The sequence below is a fragment of the Phlebotomus argentipes genome, unplaced genomic scaffold (assembly GCF_947086385.1).
Source record: "Phlebotomus argentipes unplaced genomic scaffold, Phlebotomus argentipes genome assembly scaffold_18, whole genome shotgun sequence".
Lineage (NCBI taxonomy): Eukaryota > Metazoa > Arthropoda > Insecta > Diptera > Psychodidae > Phlebotomus > Phlebotomus argentipes.
The window spans coordinates 15622915-15646446 of NW_026776177.1; the positions used below are offsets into that span (position 1 = coordinate 15622915).

Sequence of the window (23532 nt, forward strand, 5' to 3'; positions counted from 1 at the left end):
TTCTTATTTCTCCCTCAGTTGAGTTCTTCACCTCGACTGAGATTGATTGTGTTGTGAAATTCCGTGATTCTCTCTTGGCAGAACATGGAATAAGTGTGAGTGTTTCGAGAGTCAAATTAACATTGCTCACACCTTCATCTGTCGGACTTCTTTCCACTGCAAGTCGATCAAGGACGCTCGGCATCTCATTTAGGAGAAAATCGCGGATAATTGAGGACCAAGTGGCCAAAGAGTAAGTAAGTAGTCAACCCTTATTGTCAATTCGCCAAAATGAAGAGGGAAAAGGACCAAATTGTCCCCAATGGTGGAGGTTTTCAAATGAATGCAAATGTGGGTTAGGAATTTAGATTGATGGCAGGCACTTTTTGCTGGATTTATCTCTCGCCAGCCTCTGAATCATCGTCGAAGGGGTGGGAAAAGTACCACCCAGTGTCGTGCTTGGCGAGCACGATATAAAATAATTAGGGTCCAATGGCAACATTGAGACTTCAAGGGTGCTTTTTCCGTCCGTTCGCTCCCTCGCCAATTGGAGCGTCTCATAAGCTTCCTGCGTCTGGTGAGTCAGGGGTTGAATTAGATAGTGAAAGCTTCGCTGAAAGCATAGCAATATTTCTGCGGAAATTAAAATTCTACTTGATGAGAAAAATACTAAATTTTGCACCAATTTTTGCTGGTGAAAGTATGAAATTTTCCTTGGCTCTGAAAAATTCTACTTCACTCGACAGCCTCTGTTATTAATTGATGCAATTACACCAGTGCAGACAGTAGACATGAAAAATAATGTTATAACAATGTTGAGAACAAGGATGATATTTAGGATGGTGAATCTGTCTCCCTGAAGAGAACAGATTCCATAAAAGATCATTTTGATAAATGAGTTTTATTAAATTTGCCATGATAGAGGCTTAATTTGCGTCCTCTTGTGTTATCCTCGGCGAAAACAGTCACCCACACAAATTCACACATAATTAAGCTTTTCAACAGAACACATTTCTCCACCCACACCCGCAGTTTTCCCCCTCTACAGCACTTCCACCCCGCTCCGTTTCTTTCCTTGCAATTATTCAAAATGAGTCTCGTTGAAAGATGAAACTTATGCGATATGGCAGAAATTTTTGCCACAAAGAGACATAGCTAGAGAAAGAAAATCATTAGTTTCACATGGAGGAAATTGACTATCTCTCCGTGCTCTGCCTTTTTCTTCTTCCTCCTTTGTTCCTGGAAATCCCCCCCTGATATCCTTCCTGTTTCGCTGCCAAGATATGGAAAGGGAATAGGCACAAGAATAAATTGAAATCGTAAAACACAATCCCACCAGTCGTATATATTCAAATTATATCACGGTGCATCAGAATAGCATTACTCTATGTTCCGCCAGTCTTATAGTTCTATCTTGTACATATCAAATATCAGTTGGAATGACTTAAAAATCATACTATCCCGCGCGATTGAGGGATCAGCATTAGCGTAATTGAAATATTCAGCGATACATAGAAAGCGGATTCGTTCAATTTTCCAATTTATAAGATAAATCCCTTAAGCACTTTAGAAAATCTGGAATTGACTAATGCTTTTCATAATATGATAAGCTTATTTTGTCATTTTGTGAATAATTTATTGATGAATACCGAAAGCTAGGCTCGCTGCTGTAACGAATATTGATCGATTGCCGTCTAAAAACAACACATCCATCTAAGAATTGTTTGCTCATCATTCATGGAGAATCACATAAATTTTCAATGCCATATCCAAAATATACATACATGTAAAGTTAAGCGCATACATATGTGATTATGCTTCACGAACCTAATAGTTCATCAAGTCCTACAGTGAGTAGTAAAGTTTATGGTTTTTAAGATAACTTTTCCCCAGGCAAGTTTAGATGAAATTACAAAATATAAAATCATATGGAAGCTCTGCACGAACCCTGACTGCCATTTTGCAGAATTTGGCGATCCGTATAAATTAATTATTTCGAAAATGACTTGGAATCCATGTCTTCTTGATGGTCCAATTGAGCAATATAATATTTCCCCCCAATTCATTCCCAAGTCATCTGACGATGCTTCCACGCCGCCAAACATGAGTGAATTTAAATTTTTAGGCAGATGAGGCGAGGCCGTTGACTAGAAAGAATCCTTGCAGGGCTCCTCGGTGTTGGTGCTAAAAAGTGTCATTACTCGTCTGCGTGTGGAACTAACGATATTTTCTTCCTCAATTTCCATGCATGACATGGAGAATTCTTGGCCCATTACACTGTACACTCAATTACCGGCGCCACCCTCGAGGCCACCCCCTGCGAAAGTGCCTCCTGAATCATCCCTCCTCGCTGCGATATGGGAATGAGCCGCTCCGCGTGTGTGTTAAAAAATTGCCCCAAAGTAACTCGCGCGCATTTTTCGGGGGGTGATTTGATGTTATGTGAGCTGTACTCTGGGTATGTGTAGATTTATGAGTTGACGGGGCATGAAAAGTTCACCCAGAGAGATCGTTAATGCCGTGCAATAAATTGTTAATTTTTCCTTCAACGTCGAACCGTATGTGCGCTGTTTCACACCCCTTCCTTTGGGGGCAACATTCTTCAGCGTACAATGGCTTTCTATCGAATTTCTCGGGAGGGCCTCTCTCACCTGCTATTCTCAATTGTGTGTAAATTAGTTTCCGGATTTTCGTCGGATGTCGATAGAGCCGTGGGATTTCAGGGGCATGTCTATATGCGGGGCGGGTGTGGGTGGAAATAAATCGAGGAAAAAGTATCAATAAAATCTAACTAGTTTGCAATATTTTCAGCCCTCCCTTATCTCACCCATTCTCCCTGCCTTTCTTCTCCGTTTATCTCATGAGGCCAACAAAAGGCATTCAATGGAAAGGAAAAGAGAATGAAACTCACCCTCTGTTCCAGTCTTGGCTCGAGTGGTGAAGTTTCGTCTTATATTTCTTTTTGATTCCCTCGGGCCATTGCGAAAGAGTGTTCAATTGGCGGAGGAAATTCCTTTAAATCAAATTAATTTTTATGGACGTTTCACCCCAAAAGTCCACATCCAGACTTCCAACATAATTTTCAAGAGTGTATGGACTTTATATATTACATTAGCAACTTTTAAAAGGGGCTGCAGAAATGCTAATTGATGTTTTCATTGAGCTTGTCAGGATCCAAAATTAGTCAAGTGCTCCTTTTCGACCAAAAATTGCTTCACTGCAAGCCATTTTCCACAAGGAAACTCCATAAGTTAGCGTGTCCCATTTAATGTTGCTCAGAACATGACCCTCGAGGAATCACGAGGAGTATCTGGTTGAATAAAAATGCGAGATTCGTGGGTGTTACAACTTTTAATGAAATAATTTGGAAGTTGTTTGAACTTTCTTAATTTACCACTGACGGTGGAATTTTTAAAAGAGGTTTTGAGGACAATTTTTTTTTCTTTTTGTTCACATACATATTTCTGCCTACTTGGAATTTAGCTAGATTTGGTGTCATGCAGGAGATTTTGGGAGCAATTTAGATACAAAGCTGACCAGAGTTTTTCAATTTAAATCCAGCTTGAAAGTGTCAATAAGGATTTTTAAATTATTTCCCCACGAACATTTATATCGATTTCAAATGTGTGTAGGCTTTCTAATTCATAGCATTTCTAAATGTCAAACTCTCTCACGTTATTTATATACTCCATTAAGAGATATGGGAAGTGAATTCTTAAGCAATTTTTATGCCTCAATATTGAGTCCCTCAAACCCTCGTTTCTGCCAACAGGAAGAGTTTGAACTGCCTCTCGTTCAAATTTTTTGCTCGTCCCCCCTTTTTTTGCCAATCAATGAATTGACAGAAATGGAAGAGAAAAAGAGGAAATCCATTAAAATTCTGGTGTGAAGGCTCTCGTAGGGTTGAAGCTAAAAATAAATTATGTGAGAGAAAATTCAACTCTCTATCGATGATTTTTTTTTCCTGTACTTGTGGTTATAAATTGTGCTGTGTGTAAAAATCAACTTTACAGCCGTCATGCTATTGTCCTCACCCTTTTGACCTTTTCCCCGTGGGGAAAATTGTCTATACTGCAGAATAAACGTGGTCACACCTTCAGTAATTTCTCGTTTCCTCTCCTTGTCTAAATGGGAAGCTATTCGGTGGAATTTTGATGGAACATCTTCCGATTACATTTCACCCTCACAACCCTGACTCACACTGATTGTGTAGCCGGGAAAATCACAGGAAGAAAGGTGAAGAGGAAATAAAAATGAAATATTACAAGGCATCAGCTACACAAGTGCTTTTCTGCCCTATATATTTTCATTGTGTATTTCTGATTTTTTCGGATATATATCTCTCTGAAATTCCCTCTTCGTGATACAACAAAGGATTCCTTTTATGCTTTGATGCTAACATTTTGTGTTAGTTTTCTTGCATTCAGCGGATTCAAGGAGCAAAATGATGGTGAAAAAAGAGCATTGGGCGATGCTGCCGGGAAAAATCAATATTTAGTTTGAAGGGTGAGAATGCACAAGGGAAAATGCAAAGGAGCTTTTTACACTTTGCCGAGTGCTGCTATTTCACGTTCAAAGTCTACTCATGCTGAATAAATTTCTATTTGACTTCTCAACTGTAAATTATTAATTGGGCCTTTAAAAACTTACACTTTTTATCAGCGAGATAAACTATATGAGATGATGTTGTAGATAATCCACTTGGCGACAGATTTCAATTTGGCCTCGCAGTAGTGGTCTGAGATTAGGAGTCGTGTGGTAGAAAAGTTTCCTTAATTAGTGATATTGTTGGAAAGAGCAGTTCAATAAATCTTTTTATTTACTCACACACCCACTGTCTAAACACATTAGGAGACATAATAATTTATTATCCGTCTTACCCCAGGAGTTTCCTTCGACATGACTTTTTTTATCCTCTCTGGCTTCTCTCCACCTTCACCCCCGCAGAGGATGAGGATTTGTGTTTGGATTGTGCGTTGGAGGGAGGAATCTCGAGTGTTCTGACTCCATAAAAATCATTTTGCCTCCTTCACGTGCTCTCTTTTGCGGAGCCCCTCGTGGGGGGATAAAGTGCAAATGGGCAGTTGAATAAGTAATATTTTGATAGACAGCCTCTTGGTCCATAAAATGCCTCTCTTTGCCTGTTGGATCACTCCTGAACAATCACATGAATCTATTTCACCCTCGTTTCTCGCCCCCGACAGCTCAACTCTCATTTTTATGTCGTATCCAAAAGGGGGGCATTTTTCTTCGCTGCGCCTCAAATGCCTTCCCCTATGAAGGGATATTTAAATGCGATGTTCTCCCCATGCAGACATTTTCTTTACAATCTCCTTAATTTTATTACCACGGTGAGTGAATTATTGTCTATCTCCGCGTCCCTGGAGTTGCGATAAGTTCGTTTTTCAAATAAAAATTCAATTCTCATCAATTTCTTGGGGAAATAATCGCAAATTGAATTTAATTTGAAAGCGCATTACATTGATTTATACCGATACTTAAGTATAGATATGGCCGTGAAAGTCAAGAGAGTGGAATATGGCAAATTTAGAATCTTTTAGGTTTATTTTCGGTCGGTATGTACTCTTGTGGACCCGAAATGGTGAAAGGAACACAATAAAAGCCATTAGAAGTCATTCTTCCGCACGATAAGATTTTCATGCTTTAATTTTCATGTCACTGCAAAACCTGCGAGATATCTTCTTGAATGTGGGTGGAAAATAAGGCTGAGATTGATGGGTTCTCCTGTGAAGCTAAAAATTTCACAGCTAATACACATGATTTACCACAATTTCTTTCTACATTATACACTCATATTATTAGCTTATATACTCGGAGTATTTTGAAGTAAATAATCAAGCGGTTTGTTATTTTTGATATCTAATATTTTGTGTGATTTTTTCGCTATAGCAGTACACGATCTCTTGAGGAGCTTTTCTTCGTCACATTTCCACTACTTGCAGCTTGGACAGTGTTTCTGTAGCAAAGACACAGGCGCAAAAATTTTCCTAGCAAGAATTGTGATGTTTGGTAGGGAGAAGAAAATTTCCTCCAGACGCAATAGTTTGTCAAGTCTTCAATTTTCCGATAGAACATCTCAATTATGGGACCTTTTCTCACGACATCCCGTTGATCCTTCAATGAAAATTGACTTGCTATCTTGATGTTCTTTTGCTGGTGTCCTCTTTGGGATGGAAATTGAGTAATTTATGCCCCTTATCCTTCACCATTCTTCTGCCTCACGATTCCGCCTCTTTAAGAATTTTACAATCCATTGCGTCTACATCCTGACTCCTTGTTGCTGCCATGGTGAGGATTTAGGGAATAAATAATGAGAAGGTGGGAGAAGAGGCATGGATTATTTGATTATTTGTCAGTCAAGGAGCGTAAAATGTTGCGTCACTGATTGAGGAAAATTTCACGCTCCATCGTGTCAATGTTCTGCCAGACCAGAAGATGATTTTTCCGTGAACTTCCGCTCAACGGGAACGTCAAGAGAGAGAGAGAGAGAGAGAGAGCGTCGGCGGAAAAGTCATTGGGGGAAAAGCTCAAAGATATTCAGTGGTATTTGTTGGTGGAAAACTAGCGTGCTCTAGCGTCATACACTCAGATTTCCACTCAATGGTAAAGTGGTGTTTCATTCCTCTCGCACACATTCATTGAATTTTACCGTATATTTCTCTATTTTCCACGGTTTCTCTTCAACCCCGAATGAGAAAAAACCGTCAAGTGTGTATGCCTAAGTAAACTTACGTTACTAAAGATTCCTAACAAGACATGCGAAACACATTATCCACGACAAAGCCCAAAAGATGCGATAGTAGTTAAAAATGTCCTAATTAGACGATTAATTTTACATTTTATTCGTACAGCAAAAGATTCAATTGAGAGGTTTTTACAGAACTAGGACAGTATTAAAACTCTGTCGAAAACTTCACTTGCAATATGTGTGAACTTTCGACAGGGGTTGCAGCCGAAAAAGAAAACACACTCACACATGTGCCAGAGAGCATGAGCACAAGAGAGAGAGTTAGGGAGAGAGACATGGGAGAGTATGGTGTGCAGCAAAATTTTCCTCGAGGACGAAATCAGAATCGCTGAGAGGGTTTTTCAGTTCGGGAAAAGCTCTCAACCTGCTCAGAGGTTATCTTTTTTCGCCAACAAAAGCACTCAAAGTTTTCTGGTGGTGTGCTTGAGTGTTACTGGTCGGTGGCAGCAAAAAGCGTCCTTCCACAACCCTTTTTGGCCATTTTTGTCACTTTCCCCTAATCTCTTTCGCTGTTTCGTGTTTTAATTTATTTATAGGGAAACTGTCGAGTGAGGGTTGGGACTTAAAAGCGAAAACACAGAGGCAGTAAATCGGATTCCATCGGTGGTTTTTTGTTGGTGGTGGAGACAAGAATTAAGGGTAAATTTGAGTGGTGAAATTTTCATGAAGGTGCAGACAGAGAGAAAACTCGTGGATTTAAATTTGCGTCACTTCCTAACCACATTCAGGAAATAATCATGGCCATTTTGGGGGTGAGTTTCAGTGGAAAAAGACGAAAAGGAAAAACGTGTGGAGCCTTTGTGTCACTTCTGTACGCTTTTCCCACGAGGAATTCATTTTCTTTCATTTAACACCCTTTTTATCATCCTCATTATATATTCCGCCGTGTCCTTCCGCATAGTTCATGAAAGCAAAGGTTTCTTCACCGCGCTTTTTGTAGATGTGGAGCATCAGCTTTTGTATTGTTTTATATTAAAATTCCGGGAAAATTCCCACCGTTCTTCCAATCAATCCTACTCCCACTGTCATCCGACACCATATACACACGCACGCCGTACAATATATTCCATCGATCGAAATTGAAATTGTACGATATAGGATAGAACATAACACTTGGCGCACTGCTTTCATTCTCAATCTCCAAAATCATACATTTACCCCATGTATAATTTGTTTGCTCTAATAGCGCGTGATATTGCTCAATGATACTTAAAAAGAGGAGGTCTGATTAATATTGAAAGCACAAATGTATTGCTCGCGGCTTCCAGGTATTTTATATTAATTAAATTTGAACATTGTTCACACTGTGCGGCGAGAATTTGTAAGGGCCACATGAGACGTGGACATTATTAATGCTCACGGAAATTTCTCATGAAATTCACCCTGTCGAGAGGAACATAATTCATAAACAAAAAGGGCATAAGAGGCATATTCATGCAACATTTACCGAATGTGGCAGAAATAGTGTTTCGTAATTGCTTCAGGATTTTCATCGTCCCAGGTTTTGACAAGGCAGAATTTCCTTTCTGTACACCGAGAACGCTAAGAGCTAAGCTGTATATTATGTTGCATTTGACTTAAATTTCAACTCACTCCGTTCACCATAAATTGTAATCCACAGAGAGTCTCTAGATGAATTTTCTTGTTATTGTATCCGTTTTATCCTCTTTCCAACTCAATAACAGTCTTTTTTTCACAAGCAATACTTGATTAAATCAGAAACATAGAAGCTCAATATGCTTGCATGAGGGATTTAATTAAATCAGAAACATTTTTTCTGTTCACCATGAAAAGCTAAACTTGTATGAACATATGTATGTACATGCTTTCAATTTACTATAGTGTATTAATATGTATCTCACGACTTCCACATTTTCCAATGCATATTTGCATATGAAAGCGCTGGGGGAAAATATAGTTTTACTGCATAGAATGCAGACTGTTTATTGAATTGAGGGAGAGCAGCAATTACGTATTAAATTCAGCTCGAAGCGAGGATATTCAATACCTTGCACGATTTCAATTTATCAATATTCGCAAAATCGTCCATAAATACAAATGCACTTATATTTGCTGCCTATCTAAGGAACCTTCCTCGGGATTCAACCGTTCCTGTCTGATCCAATTTTCTCCCCTTCCGCAGAGACAATCCGCTGTCACTCATTGAGAGTTACTGAGCTCTCCCACTATTTGTACCATTAAACAAGCAGGAAATTGCTTGGGGTCATAAAGGCGACTGAGGGTCAATGCTATATAATATGTTTAATCCAGAAATACCATCATGGCATTTTTATTGATTCCGTCGCACTGTAGCCAAGGAGTTGCGTGGGTTCCGGCATTGCAATCAAAGTGGCAGGAAAATTCATCTCTCGTCGGATATATGACCATTAATATCCATTTAATGCACAAACACACACACACGCTTTCATTTTCGGGACTATAACCCATTTCACTCTTTGAGTTTGTGTCACATTAAAGATATATAAGCATACGAAAGACACTTTAACCTACATGTGAAGTTTAATTTGAGAGAAACGTTTCATATTGGTAAAAGCATTTGAGCTTTATTAATTGATAATCCTCACAGCGAAGAGATTGTGCCTTGCAATATCTTTAATGGCGACATTAAAGACAGGAAATTTTCGCAATGTTGCCATTCCACAGTGCTTGACCAGAGATTTCTGGGGACACAGAGATATGTAGATCACTGGTGTATCTCGAGTGGGCGACGTCGGGGTGAGCTGGTGATGTAAGAGGGTGGATTGGTAAACCATACTGTTCCATTAATCGAACTGTGGGTGCTTTCTGAATATGTGACTTTGTCTCCTTCGCCGGATGATATTAAATAAATGGTTCTGGGCTGTGTGCGGATGGGAGAAGTTTCTCTGGGGAGCCGGCTTTCCTCCGTGTCATGTCAATAAAATGAGGTGACTCTCCCAGAGGATGAAGGCCGGATGGGGGTTTTAGGAGACAAGGCGAGGGTAAAACATTGCAACACGCGTGCGACGGTAGCAATAATAATATGTGTAATGTTACCCCGTCGTTTTTACGTTTCAGCCTCCCGCCACACCCTCGAGCGAGTGGCCCAAAAGTTGATTTTCACCGTGCCAAAGGGGGATATAAAGCCTCATAATTGTATAACAATTTAAGAGGTGAAACTTGGCAGGGATACTCGGAAAATTTCACCCCACACTCACCATCGCGAAGGTGTTGCTCCAGCCGATAATGTGATCTCAAATGAACCCCTTTTTCTGCTATTCACGCTGTAATGTGCTTTTAAGTAGGTCGAGGTGGGAATATTTTGGCAAATTGCCGTAATTTACTTAATCTTCGAAAAAATGTTTACCACACACAATTATTAAATCAAACTCTTTAAGGTAGAATCTAAATTCGGCCATTGAGGGTGTGTAAGACATAAAGAAAAATACGCACACTTCCAATTGTAGAAGAAAAAGTCAGAGCACGAGGATCTAAGATGTGGGTGGGAAAAGATACTTTTGCTGTTTGCTTCTTGTTCTCTGTTTTATTTATAATATTTTCCTTCTTCATTGTGTTTTTTTTCTGCCTCCTCTTTCGTCTCGTATTTGCAGAGCAGCATTATCCTTTAAGACATAAATGGGTGCTATATAGGCAAAAATGTTCATGAGAAATGGCATTCATTGGTTGGGTGGGGGCTGGGGGTGGATTCTGAACATGAAAGTGTGTTTAATAATAAAAGAAGGTTCCAACCAATCTGCAACATATACACAAATACAATAAAATTGGGTGGGATTGAGACTTTTTCTTTCATTTCCTCTCTACAACTTACTTCTGGGAACAGAGATATCAAATTGGGAGAAATACTCACAGTATAATGTCCTTAAAAGGAAGGCAAAAGTATATATTGATAGTTTAGCATTCTTTCTGACTTTCGCCTCTCCAACAACATGTGGGGCGGCTGACGAGAAGGACATTGTTGCGGGTGAAAATGAATTTGTGGGTGAGAATAAGTTACGGGTAATGGGATCAATTCATTTTCAGAGGAAAGGGGCGATCTAATAGAGAAATATACATTGTTGATATTGGGGTTGTTTCACAAAGATGATGGCATACTATTTTGCCAAGGATATCTTCAATATTTTAGACATGTGCAAACATGATTTTCATTTTCATGCAATTTCATCTCAAATCCAATATTTTACTTTAATAAATTTTACTGATGCACCATGAATTTTCAAATTAAAATTATTTCAAGTTTACCCTCAATTAATTATAGCAGATGCAAGCGTAAAATGACTTTTCACATATTATATAATCTTTAATTTAATTTTACTATATGACACCAGGATATTAATTAATATTTGCCATATGAATTGCAAATTGCACACATTCTATCGCACTTGCGTCACTTTCATCGAATTTTCATCACATTTGTTCGGAGAGTGAAAGGGAAATTAATTGGACACTTTGTATTTCGAATCACTTGCTAACTCCTCGACTAACTCTCATATCCATCTATTTCCATAATTGTGGAAATTTCAAGAATAGCTAGGAAAAGTTGAAAGTCATCTCGCTGATAAAGTGGAAACATGAAGTGAAATTCTGGGTGACCAATTTTACAGAAAAGTTTTATCAATTCCATGTAGTTTGCAAATTGCAATGATCATTAGGAGTATCCCCATGGCGCTTCACAGTTGCGATAAAATGTGCTAAATTCATGTTGATGTCTGGAAATTTCCACCGTGCAAGGACTTTTTCCTTCGGAGACGCCTGACTGACTTTGAGAATAAAGTGAAAGACACATGACTTTTGCTCGGTGAAAGCGTTATGAAGAGTGTAGCAATAAATAAAGGCACGGAAATTCGAGACAATATGAGAATGGTGAGCCTTATCTTTGGGCTTTTGTGGCATTTTAAGAAGGATTCCCTCACCTGCGGGGTCACACGTGGGGTTCAAAAGTCTGCGGTTTCTCGTGGGTTCGTGGTGGAAGGATGGGCGTCGTCGTGGTTGTTATATGGATATTTTATGAAGTGACGAATGTCAGGAAATGGTCTCGCATCCTTCCTCACTGTCGCATCAGGTGACAGTGAGGCGTTGATAAAGAATATATGGATATTGTGGCGGAATAAAGCCATCGCCTCTGCACTCAGTATTCATCATATGAGTAATAAATTAGAGAATTCAACCGAGGGCGGAGAAGCGGGAAAACTTTAGTCGAAACGGAGGAAGTCCCATGCGAAAAAATGATGATGAAGGAAAATAAAATTCAAAAAATAAAATATTGTTCTCTCGGGACATGGCACCAAGTGCACAGCAAACACGCTCGAAGGCAATTTTATATCCAGAGAAAGTCTGTAAAATAAAAAATTTACAAATGAACTTCCTATATTTGGCGGAGGCAAACACTCCAACGCTGTTGAGCAGAGCAAAAAAAAACACTGGGGAACAGGTGAAATTTTCATAATAAGTCTGTTAAAAAGAGATGCTGGAGAAAATGAGTAGAGATTTCTGAGATGGAGAAGACGCAATGTAGAAAAAGTTGTAGCATCTGGAAAGAATAATAAATTAACGTGCCAAAATAGCTTATGCTCCACTGAATACAGACGATATCGTGAGTGGTGCGATTTTTCCTGCGGGTGCCTCAACACAACCTCCGAAGACTTTCATTCACCTGAAGAGATGGATCAATGTTGAATGAATTCATTAATAAAGGCAAAGTTCCCAATTCCGCCAAATCCACTCCATTTCCGGGAATTTCACTGAGATTTCGTCAATATTTGCTGGAACTTCTTCGGCCTGGTTTTACTTTAAAGAACTCACAATCTATATTTTTCCATCTTATGAATTCTGTATAGGAAGATTGATATCAAAGTCGCTAAATTTTTCATGGCGCAGAAAAATGAAAATAAAAAACACTTGCACACTGTCTCTGGGGGGGACAAAAGCGTCTGTCGGCTATTGTCAGGTGTGTGTATCTACACTCCCACCATCGACGGTGAGCAAACATGACTTTAAGAGCCTCAGGAAGTGTCTGACGAAATGAAAACATTTTGTGTCTAGATAGTATGAGTGAGAAATTTAAAATTATGCTGAGCTGTTCATAAAACTTAAATGACATTTTTGTGTCTAGATATCGTAGGACTTTCGGGATTACACACACACACATCGATACAGTTGAAAGTTTGGTAGTTTTGCACAGAAAAGCTCTTAAAAATTATAGTTTGTGTGGGATGTTTATGTCTCTATCAGTTTTCGTGTTTTTGCTGTTATAACTCATAACAAAAGTATAGTCTATAAATTCATTTTACGCTTTGCGCATACGACAGTTCTTAGAAGTCAAATTGATGTTCGTCTCTTTGATGACGTGACGGGTTATCATCAAATATTTCAAATCGAGTCAAGAATCAAAAGCTTTTCGAGACTTATTTGAGAATTCTCTGATTGAAGAGCTGTCTCTGAGTATGAATGGAATTAGGGTAAATGCTACTTTCGCCACTCGATGAATGTGAATTTCCTGAAAATGTCTGGTCTTTGAGATTAGCAAACGGAAGTCAAATGATGATGAATCGTTGGTGGAGTGTGGTGAAGGGTGAATTTCCATAGGGCAGAATACAGAGAAAATGGAGAAATGTATTAGAAAGAGATCCATTTTGTGAGGGAAACATCTCTTGTGAGGCTTCCTCCCCAGTTATTTTGTGTCACTCAGGCAGTCACCGAGGGAAATTCCAGTCAAAGAACAGTATCGAATTTCATTCATCCTATACATACAGTCTACTCACACTTTATACGCGTTCGAAAGTGAATTTTCCTCTCATGTTTCCACTACAATTTAAGTGTTGTGGGCCCGATGGTGATATAGACATAAAAACAGAAGCAGAATTCTTTCACGCGGTTTTTGCACTCTCACCGCATTTCCACTGTGAGATTGCATAATGAGTAATAAAACTCATTTGTTCTACGTCTCATTTTCAACAGATAGACGAAAATGCGGTACAACCAACCTGTTGAAGTGAGCCATTCATGCAGCAACAATAACAATTTTGTGGAGAAACTGATCGAGGGAGGAGGCAATCAATCAGCATTCTTCACGCCGCAACACTTAATTGAGAACAACGGCCGTAACTCTGCCAATTTGAATGCATTTACTGACAATTTATTGGCCGAAGCTGCAACTCTTCTCTATAGCCAGAGGGAAATCAATGACAATGTAGGTGTCTTTCCCGTGGATGCGAGTCAAAACTATAATCACTCCTTTCAGGTAAGTCCAATATGCTTTTTGTCACCAAAGTTAAATTATTATCTTCTAAATTAAGGGTATACGCTTTATTATTATTATGTTTTTTAATAAATTACATTACAACGTTTGTACGTATATAGTTTATTCAACAAATATGAGATATCCTTACCCTTATAAGCTCACATAGATCCGATATTTCTTAGAGAATATGTCCCCAATTCCTCAACCCCAAATACATAATGCATTGCAATATTCTGTGAGTATGTTAAATGGAAAGGATGTAGCTTCGTCCATGCGATCCAATAAGAAATTCAATTCCATCACAGAGTAGTTGTGTTCTGGGCATCCGGGATTAAGCAGGCGCTTCCTATTCATCTCTCAGCGTCAAGCTCAGCATAAACTGTAAAGCAATGTGAGAAATGGGAAATCTGCTTGGAATTAAAATTGCATTATGGAGCGTCAGGGGTGAAAGCCGGCCCCCAATTATCGCCCACTTCCAGCTCACTCTTATTCCTCGCATTAATCTAAAATGGATGAATTTTGCAATTTAAGGTGAAATCACTCGGTGAAGGTGAAATAAATTACTTGAGACTGGGATTGCACAAGGTGGATCCACTTGACGAGGAGGAGGACTCTGAGGAAAATTGCAGCTCACGATTTTCATGCTCCACAGAATCAAGCTTAGCAGACAGTTTAATGGACGATGGAGGTGAGCACCTTCTCTAGTTGTCTGTTGAGGAAATTAAGTGGGTGGTGATGGGTGGGATGTGAAGAAAAATCAATTGGTTAGGATGTGAAAATTTGAAGAGGGTTTATTGGATATTCCGCTTTTGGGGTTGCTTTGCAGGAAACGACTTCTCATCGACACCATCGATGAGCTCCCCTGAGCCCAACTACACGCGCGGGATTATCAATCCAAACTACCCGGGATTTCAGCATTTGGCACACACTCTGACAGAACACTTTACCAATTATAATTTTGAACACTTGACGGACGACAGTGAGGTCTCAGAGGAGTGTGACAATGATCTGAGCCTGGGTGGTGTTGACTTTGCGAACAATTTCAACAATAACAATCACTTTGAGTCGAGCAACAGCAATATTGTGTCGGAGAATGGCAATGATGTGGAGAAGAATATAAATCTGTTGCAAACGTCAGAATGTAAGATATTCTGTGAGGAGAAGAATCTGGCACTGGTGGCGGTTGAGGAGAAAATATCAAATGCAGCAGTTGATGCCAAATGGATGAAGGAGAATGCTAAGGGAAAGCGAGATTTGCCAACACCCGATATTCTGCTCAAGAGTGACGATACTCCAGAGGCGGACAACTTTTGCATGAATGACACACCATCAGACACATCGCCACATGCCAATTTCCAGCCAGACCTCCTGCGGAATATCGATGGGAGTCGGGAGATCAAACGACAGCACCGGGACGACGAGATTGCCGAGCAAATTGAAATTGAGACAGAGAGACAGGAGGAACATATCGCGACGAGGGATGAGCTGACAGGCGTGGTGGCTCAGGAGCCCAAGGCTGACAGCAGAATGGTGAATGCTGGCCATGTAAATGGCGCAGAGGAGGAAGATGAGACCAGGAAAACGACAACGGCTCTGTGGGGTGCGTCCCCAGTTGACATAGTCGGGGATTTCGGCGAGGAAGTTGAGCGTGAAATTGTACTAATTGTATCCGGATATAGGAAGAGCGCTAAGGGCGTATCCGAAGGCAGTTTCGCCGTTGCGGCCCAAGACGCCCAACCTTGGGTGAAGAATCAACATAGCGACTCAAATTTCTCCGCATTGATTCACAACAAGGTAATTGAATTTTAGCCATTTTAGCCCTTTTCCCACCCCCGCACAACGTCCAATATCGTGCCATTTAGAGGAGGTTTCGCGAAAAGTTCGACACGAGACACTCTCGGATGTAATCTCGTATTTCATCTGTGAATTCCATGCGAGTTCAAGCGAACATTTCATGCAACCTGCGCTCACTTGGAGTCGAAGCTGAGGCAAGAAGTATTTTAATTGAAATTATGTGAGTCAATTGCGAGAATGAGGTCATTTCACGAATCATCGGATTTAATTGCTTCGCCAGTTGATCGGCTTCACTCTTTTCCTCCACCCATGAGCATCTCTCTCTCTCGCCACCCACACACGAGCCATGTAAATTTTAAGTGATTAAAGGAGAAGTAAATTCCCTCTGGCGTCGGCATTTTCCAGAGCATTTTCCCGGCGACACACTTTAACAAATGGAATTGTAGAACAACAAAAAATATTTAACTCCCACACAATTTACGCACTCCTCTCTCACTCTATTTCCCTCCCCCTCCCGCTTTTTTACTCTTCAAACACACGAGGGGGTTTATTTATAGTGAAATGCGTGTGACCCCAATTTCCTCTTCATTTTTTTTCCTCTGCTTTTTTCGCCCATGTAAATACTCAAGAGAAAATTGTGGGGATGAGCATCAATAAAGTGGGCGTGTAGTGGGAAAAATTGCAGCTCGTGCATTTATTATAAACCATCTCGATTTATTATGTGGAAAATTAATTTTTTTCTCCGCTTAATATTCATCACATATCGTCTAATAAGCTATTTTAAACAACAATCATGCGGGGAGGGTTCGCGGTTGTTTTGAAATTTACGATGCATGTAAAATTTCACAAAATAACACAAAACTCACAGGTAGGAATTATCATTCAAATCACCATAAACAATCCAAACTTTTAATTAGAACTTATCTAACAGAAATTTCGTGTTTGCAATGTTTTTTTCTGGTTGAAAATATCACTAAATTTTCCCTCTCTGTACCACACAATTTATCTAATGAATTTTCATCTAATGCAAAACCATTCAGAGAAAGTGCTCTATCCCGAAAAGCACTCACTATAAAGCAGTGGATTTAAGTAATGAAATGGGCAGTATGCTATGTGCACTTAATGTGTGATAAAGCGTGTGACGGGAGAATTTCCAAAATCTCAGGATAATACACAGGACATTGCCCACATCTCCCGTCGATCCTAATTCATTTCTGTGGTATTCAGTATACTTTTATTGTCCACTTGGTGGTGACAGTGAGGAATGTTTGGGGTGATAAAGGAAAATTTCTGTGGGACTTATTAGTGTGGCGAAAGATCATTAAATGGGTGCCCGAGGAGACGTGATAAAGTGATTTAATGGTGGGTGGGAAAATTTATAAATCGCATAATTTTTCTCATTTTACACACTCTCGAGCGTGCTCGTGCGTCGGGAGGCCTGCGTGGCAGCTGGTGAAAATGGGTAAGGATGATGATTTTCCCTCTGGGGTGCGCTTTTGATTCAAGTAAATTAAAACGATGGCAGACAAGTGAGATGCCTTTGAATCCTCTAAATGGGCAACAATTAGGGATTTTGAGGAGCATACAACGGTTGGCGAAGGCACTCAATAATGATAATGTGAATGGTGACAGATGAAAGTAATTTGGTGGAGGCGGCGTGAGAGTGCGAGTGAAAGAGAGACACCGAAGTGTGTGTGAATTGCTGATCCATTCGTTGAGAAATTCCATGTTATCTAAATAGTAATTCTCTGAATATAACACATTTGAAGATTGCTGATGCTGAGCTGTCGGCAGTTGAGGAGAAGATCACGATGCGCAGTTCGCTCGTGGAGTTGGATCGCGGCAGTGAAATTCAGAGATCGCGATCATTTCTCCCGACGGCAATTGTGAAGCCCAAGCAGTCGGATCAGATTGAGCTGCCAGCTCCCGTGGAGTTCTGCAAGCCCTGGAATACCACTCAAAACGTGAGCACTGCGTCCGCCATTCGCAAGTTGCCCTCTTACGATCGCAAGGTGCGTCAAGTGTCCCAGAAAATCATCGATAAGGACACAAGTGTCGCTGTCGTGACGCCACGCAAGAAGGAGCAGCCCACAGAAGTGACCACGGAGAGAAAGGCGTCAAAGATAGGCGTCAGCAAATGCGGAAGAACGATGGATGAGACGAGCATAAAGAAGGAGAACAAAGATTTATCAGGTTCTATAAATATTTCATAATACTCCCCCTCTGTGTATAGTCAGAGAAATATTGTGATAAATTCCACTCTCTGCAGCTTCCTTCGACATCTACAACATTGAGACGGCACTACCGAAAATTGACTTGGAAGCAATTGAAAATCATCTGAGGATAGCCAAGGAGGAGGAGAGACGAGTGAGTATTGCTCTGCGTTTTTCGTCTTCAGCTCCAAAATCAGGTCTCTAATTAGTGACACTGTAGTGGGATTTCTAATTAAACGCGATAGCGAAGAGAGGAAATTGAGGGCGGATAAGTAAGAGAATATTATGTATTTATTCTCTTTCTTTTATAATTAATTGAACGGATTTTTCTAACTGACGTTGCATATTTATACAACGAAGACGAACAAAGTATCTCCTAAAATACTTTGAGCAAATTCTGCTCATTGAACAGCAAATGCTGCCAATATATCAGTCGTCGTCCCCATAAGAGAAAACTACGGGCAAACCTTGAGTACATCGCTTGAGTTATCAACCATGACAAATTTTCCCTCCATCAACATTATATGAGAGCCACTCCATCAGCGTTTATTGCACAATCCACCATGCTGACTTTTTACCACGTCTGTCTGTTAATTGTATTTCCAGCCACACAGTGTTGTTTGTTTTGTGCAAAATATCAGTTATAGAGCATCTCCAGTAGTGCTGTTTATTCTAAATAAGTCGTCTCAATTTCACCATAAGTCACTTCCTCGCGAGTGACGCGAAAGAATCGTTCTGTGATGTCTCACTCGGGGGAAACCTTCATAAAAATTATTAAGTTTTCTCTCCGTCTCTGGCTTCTTTTATTTGTTCCACAACATAACACACAATAAATTTACCACCACTTGAAGTGAAATGTGAAGACGTTTTGGGGCGCTCGAGAGTCTCTTTCGGAACCATAGAGCACTTTGCATTTCAATTTCGACCATGAGGAACGCTCTCTAAGTCCCAATTCCATCGCAAATGCGGCACAGTGTGTTTCACTAGTTGGGATAGAGGGAAAAAGTTTGCAGTGCAGCAGAGAAAAAATAACACACGGAGCGGCATTAAATCACGTCCGATAGTGAAAATGAGTGAAGGAGAAATTAATTTAAGTGACTGCAGGAAAGTGAGACGAGAGTACAAGAAAGATAGTCTATTTGTGTTTGATCTATACACATTGACATACGATAATCACGAGAGTCTGGATAGCATCTCAGCGCGTTCTGTGTTTATAGCGGGAGTATGTTTTCTTACACTTCTTGTCACAGGAAATCTGTATAGTATTCTTTGTTTGCATTGCTTTTTGTTACTCATGTTTCTATTGGAACTCTCTCCTTTTGTATAACCCAGCAGAAGAGGAATGATCGGGAGGAGATCCGGAGAAGACTGGCCATGGATGCTGAGGACGACTATCTCACGAGACCTCTTCACAGCGATAAACCGGGACGGAAACCGAGTCTTCAGTCCAGATTACAAAGTGGTGAGACTTTCATATGTGCTCATATTCTCTTTGCTTCAATAATACAGGAGAATTTAATGCAAAGAATCTCTTATCTTGAGGCAATGAGTCTAGCTTTGAGTCTGAAGTTTGTAGTTATGATGCCACAAATATGCTTCTTTTGTACACCAAATTGTCTAACATTCTTTCCAACGGTGGAAGTTAAATCCTTCATAACACATATAGTTATTACACTGAGCTCTTAACATAACCATTGACAAAAGTTTCAAGTGAGAAAGTCTGTGAAAGTCTAAACCACTTTGGTGAAGACATTCCCTTCGAGAAAAGCGAGTAATTGAATTCTCGCCATTCTTAAATAACAAATTGGTACTTTAAAAGCCGCGTCTAAAGAGACATCAGAATAAATATATTGGGTGGCATAATGAGGTTGTTTTGGCAAAGTGATAATTTCGCTGAAATTGAATTTTCGATCTCAATAGGGAGTGACAGAAAAGAAGGGGCGTTTGTGGATGAAAACAGGGCAAATGAAATTTGCATAATTAATCGGAATATTTCCTTGCTATTCGCAGGGATGAATTTGCAGATATGCTTCATGAATGAAACAGCGTCAGACAATGAGAGCCTGAGTTCTGATAGTGAGACATGCCCCAAATTGTCAGCTCTTTCCCATGGGAGTCACTCTAAGGTGAATGTCGCGAGGAAGAAGTCTCCACCGAAGACGGTGAGACCGAAAATCACACGTCCAATGAGTCTTCCACTTGCCGAGGCGGACGAGGAGGATGCAAACTTCTTCACACGACAAGCTCAACTGCAGATTGAGGCGAGAATGGCCCTGGCTCAGGCCAAGGATATGGCTCACATGCAAATGGAGGTAGAGAAGAAAGCTCAATTGCGGCAATGCTTGTTTGCCATTACCCCAATGACACTCTTGTGTTCACGCTTCTGCTCTTCCAGATCGAGCGACAGCGATTGAGACAATCACCCATAACGGAAATGATACGGAACTCTCTTGACAAAATCGGTGTGCAATTCCCGCCGGAGAAGAGGCGTCTGTCGAGGTTCTTCCTCACAGACCTCAACATCGCTCAACTCCAGGTGATTGTAAATGAGATGCACAATCAAATTGAACTCCTCAACGAGACGCTCGTGAAGTTCCTTATGGAAAGGGACGAATTGCACATGGGACAGGATTCAATGCTGGTGGATATCGAGGACTTGACGCGATACTTGTGAGTATATAAAGTGCCTTTTTAATGCTCACAATGGCAAGCCAATGTGAGATAATGCACATTGGCATTTAATAGATTTTCCAAATTGTGTTTATTCCCATTTCGATCAATACTTTGAGTATTACTGCAGTTGAACTTTACAGCTGAATAATTCAATATCTGTCCTTATTTCTTCCTTTCAAGTGGCGCCAAGGAAAACTACACCCTCGATCCGCGTCCTCAAACGATGAAAACCCTGAAGAGCTCCCAGAGTGTGTCCCACTAAATTCTGATTTTCTGTGAATGCGATTGAACGGAAACACCAAAACAACAATAACAATTTGTGTTATCACACTAGTCAAACAAGTGTAATATTAGATAAAATAACTCTATTAACTCTCTCTCTCAAACTTTCCACATAATATTAAAGAGGATGAACATGAAGGATTTCTATATAGAATGAAGACTATGTCCCCTTATGACAAGGAATCAATCAAGCTTATTGCTTCACATACGTAAGATTTTTCCCTCAAAGTTACGAAGACAGTCTAAAGAAAGTATTGTACATAAAGGAATATTTAATCTCTTTCATATTAAAAAAGCAAGATACATATTTCAAGATATTTATTGCAACGCCTCCACCATGTAGATCAGTGGAGACTTCTTAGAATTTGTGTAGCGATCAATGTACTACTTAAATAGTTTTCTCACACTTTGAAGAAAGTGACAAGACGACCTTAGCGAGATGCTTCACAGCATGTATATTTTTCTACCCTTTAGTGAAATTAGTTCTGTTGAGAGTAATTTATTTTTAGGCGGGGTTTTATGCAGAACGGTGGCGGGAGATAGGATTAGAATGATAAGACATGAAAGAATTGGTGCCATTGTAAATTATTAGGATTTTCGCTCTTGAGCTCTGCGCAGCAATTTCAGCTTACTTTTGCACCATAATGTATTTGCCTGATCAGATATCCCAAGAAGACTTTTCAAATCGGTTAAATATGATGAAAAGAATACCATTTGCCTTAAATTCTTATGCTTTTTGTAGGTGAATTTTTGTCGAGAAACTCATTTATTAGCTTTTTCGATGAGGATTATTAGATGAATTCCAATGAAAATTGATATTTTTCGAGAAAAAAAGGGGAAGAATAGTTAAATGAGAAAAAAATTCCTCTAATGTAATTTTAATGAAGATATAACATGAGTATATCATATAAAATTTTCTTCATGAAAAGAAATTGAGAATTTAGTGTGAAGTATTCTTAATCACAGTCAAATGTTGAATAAAGACTAATTGAAAAAAAGGAAAAAGAAACACAGAACATAATAAATAGTGCGAATAATGCTTATGAAATGGTTGAGAAGTAGTCATTGTCATTATCGTCATTGCAAAATAACAATATTGCGTTGTGTTTTTGTTCAGTAGATTTTATTTGGTGCAACATTCAATATCGTGACACACATACATTCATTTTATAAGTAATAATTGTCCAATATAATTTTTCAAAGTCATAAAATTGATTTTACTTTTTTTTTCATTATAGTTTGCAATATGTCTCAAAATATCAATATTTGGTAGCTCAGTATAGGTCTTTGTTTTAATTCCTTTAAATGCTAAGATATATTTTGGTTTGAAGGTAATTTGATTATAAGTTATTTTAATTTCAATTACTCTTCTGCCATTGACTCTAGTGGAGAAACAAGATTTTATCACATTCAGAGGATGAATCCAGAGCAAAAGTCCATAACATACGAGACTGGAGAAAAATCTTCAAGATAAAACTTAACTGGTTCGGCCGTCTGACGTCAGTCATGGATATTTCATGGCATTAGTTTTAGGCCATTTGTTCGTATTTGGTTTTGTTTATGTTGGCAGCCAGGACGCAGGATAGCACGGTTCCGAGGAGTGGAAACAGCGTCACTCCTATAGCGGCGCCTCCGATCACTTTCATGTTGGTGGTGAGAAAGTCAACGACTTTGTGGAAGCATCCCTGGGTCCAGATTTTATCCTCGTCCTGGGTGTCGCATCGGGTACCGGTGCGACAGCATGAGCGTGGGACGGGTCTGGCCGGATTCAGTTTGTTCCAGTCTTCGTAGCTGTGGCTGCCGCAGCACTGCATGCGGGTCTGCATGGTGTCGAAATCGGCCGTTTTGTCTGCAGTTCCGGGTTGACCGTAGCGAGCCATGCTCTGATTCAGGCCACGATCGAATCCATCGGCCAGGTTATCCTTGTAAGCGTAGAGTGAACTAGCCAGGGAGAGTTCGATGACGAAGACAACGGCCAGGAAGGCTCCGTATAGATAGAGAAGGCTCGGCTGTCCCTTGACGGTGCAGCAGCAAGCGAGAGAAGAGATGAGAAGGATCAGGGCTCCGGTTCCGACTAGAACGTAGGGCCCAGTGTTGGAGAAGTCCGCATTCAATTCCAGGTATTTATGCAATTCCACCTGCATCCAGATTCCCGCGCAAAGAATTGCCAGTCCAGAAGCCTAATAAAATCAAATACATAGATTAACACACTTGTGCAATATTGATGACGCTCGATTACTCACCCAAAAGGCTAAGTTGAATATCATAAGAAGGGATTTCATGCACGCCATCGTGGCCACAGTTTGGAGGCGCTTACTCATGTTCTCTCCACACTTTCACTCACTAAACAGTCAGTCCTTAATTCCTGTTAAGATTTACAGCTTCTGGTGCCCTTACAGAGACAGTGGTGGCTCCCGAAGAGGACTCGCCCAGTTGGTCCGCGACGGAAGTGAAAAGACTGAAAAGGAGCAACAAGCCTCTGTTACTGCGCACTATGGAACGGATCAATAACCCGATAGGAGGGTTAAAATTCTCCCCACTTTCTTCCATTCAGGCTCTCACTTTTCACCCAAAGGACTTCCACT

At 40.1% G+C, this 23532-nt stretch overlaps 2 protein-coding genes across 5 annotated transcripts; one reads left to right on the forward strand and one right to left on the reverse strand.

Annotated features, from left to right (window-relative positions):
- Positions 1–30: 30 nt before the first annotated feature.
- LOC132259372 (schwannomin-interacting protein 1 homolog) lies at positions 31–20960 on the forward strand. Of its 4 annotated transcripts, none has more exons than XM_059756978.1 (10): positions 31–236; positions 13703–13985; positions 14517–14673; positions 14812–15779; positions 17549–17972; positions 18049–18146; positions 19325–19454; positions 20003–20304; positions 20388–20662; positions 20846–20960. In XM_059756978.1, the coding sequence occupies exons 2-10, from the start codon at positions 13713–13715 to the stop codon at positions 20925–20927; spliced, it is 2709 nt and encodes a 902-aa protein (XP_059612961.1). In that variant the 5' UTR covers positions 31–236; positions 13703–13712; the 3' UTR covers positions 20928–20960. The 4 variants fall into 4 exon arrangements, with proteins under 4 accessions (XP_059612961.1, XP_059612960.1, XP_059612959.1 ...); XM_059756977.1 differs by having other exon boundaries at positions 31–232; XM_059756976.1 differs by lacking the exon at positions 31–236 and adding an exon at positions 7129–7500.
- A 1511-nt stretch (positions 20961–22471) lies between these two features.
- Positions 22472–23444, reverse strand: LOC132259374 (tetraspanin-7-like). The gene is made up of 2 exons (XM_059756980.1): positions 23191–23444; positions 22472–23127 (listed from the first exon to the last, which is right to left on the reverse strand). Exons 1-2 carry the CDS (start codon positions 23266–23268, stop codon positions 22477–22479), a joined length of 729 nt encoding a protein of 242 aa, XP_059612963.1. The 5' UTR covers positions 23269–23444; the 3' UTR covers positions 22472–22476.
- Between the last annotated feature and the right edge of the window lie 88 nt (positions 23445–23532).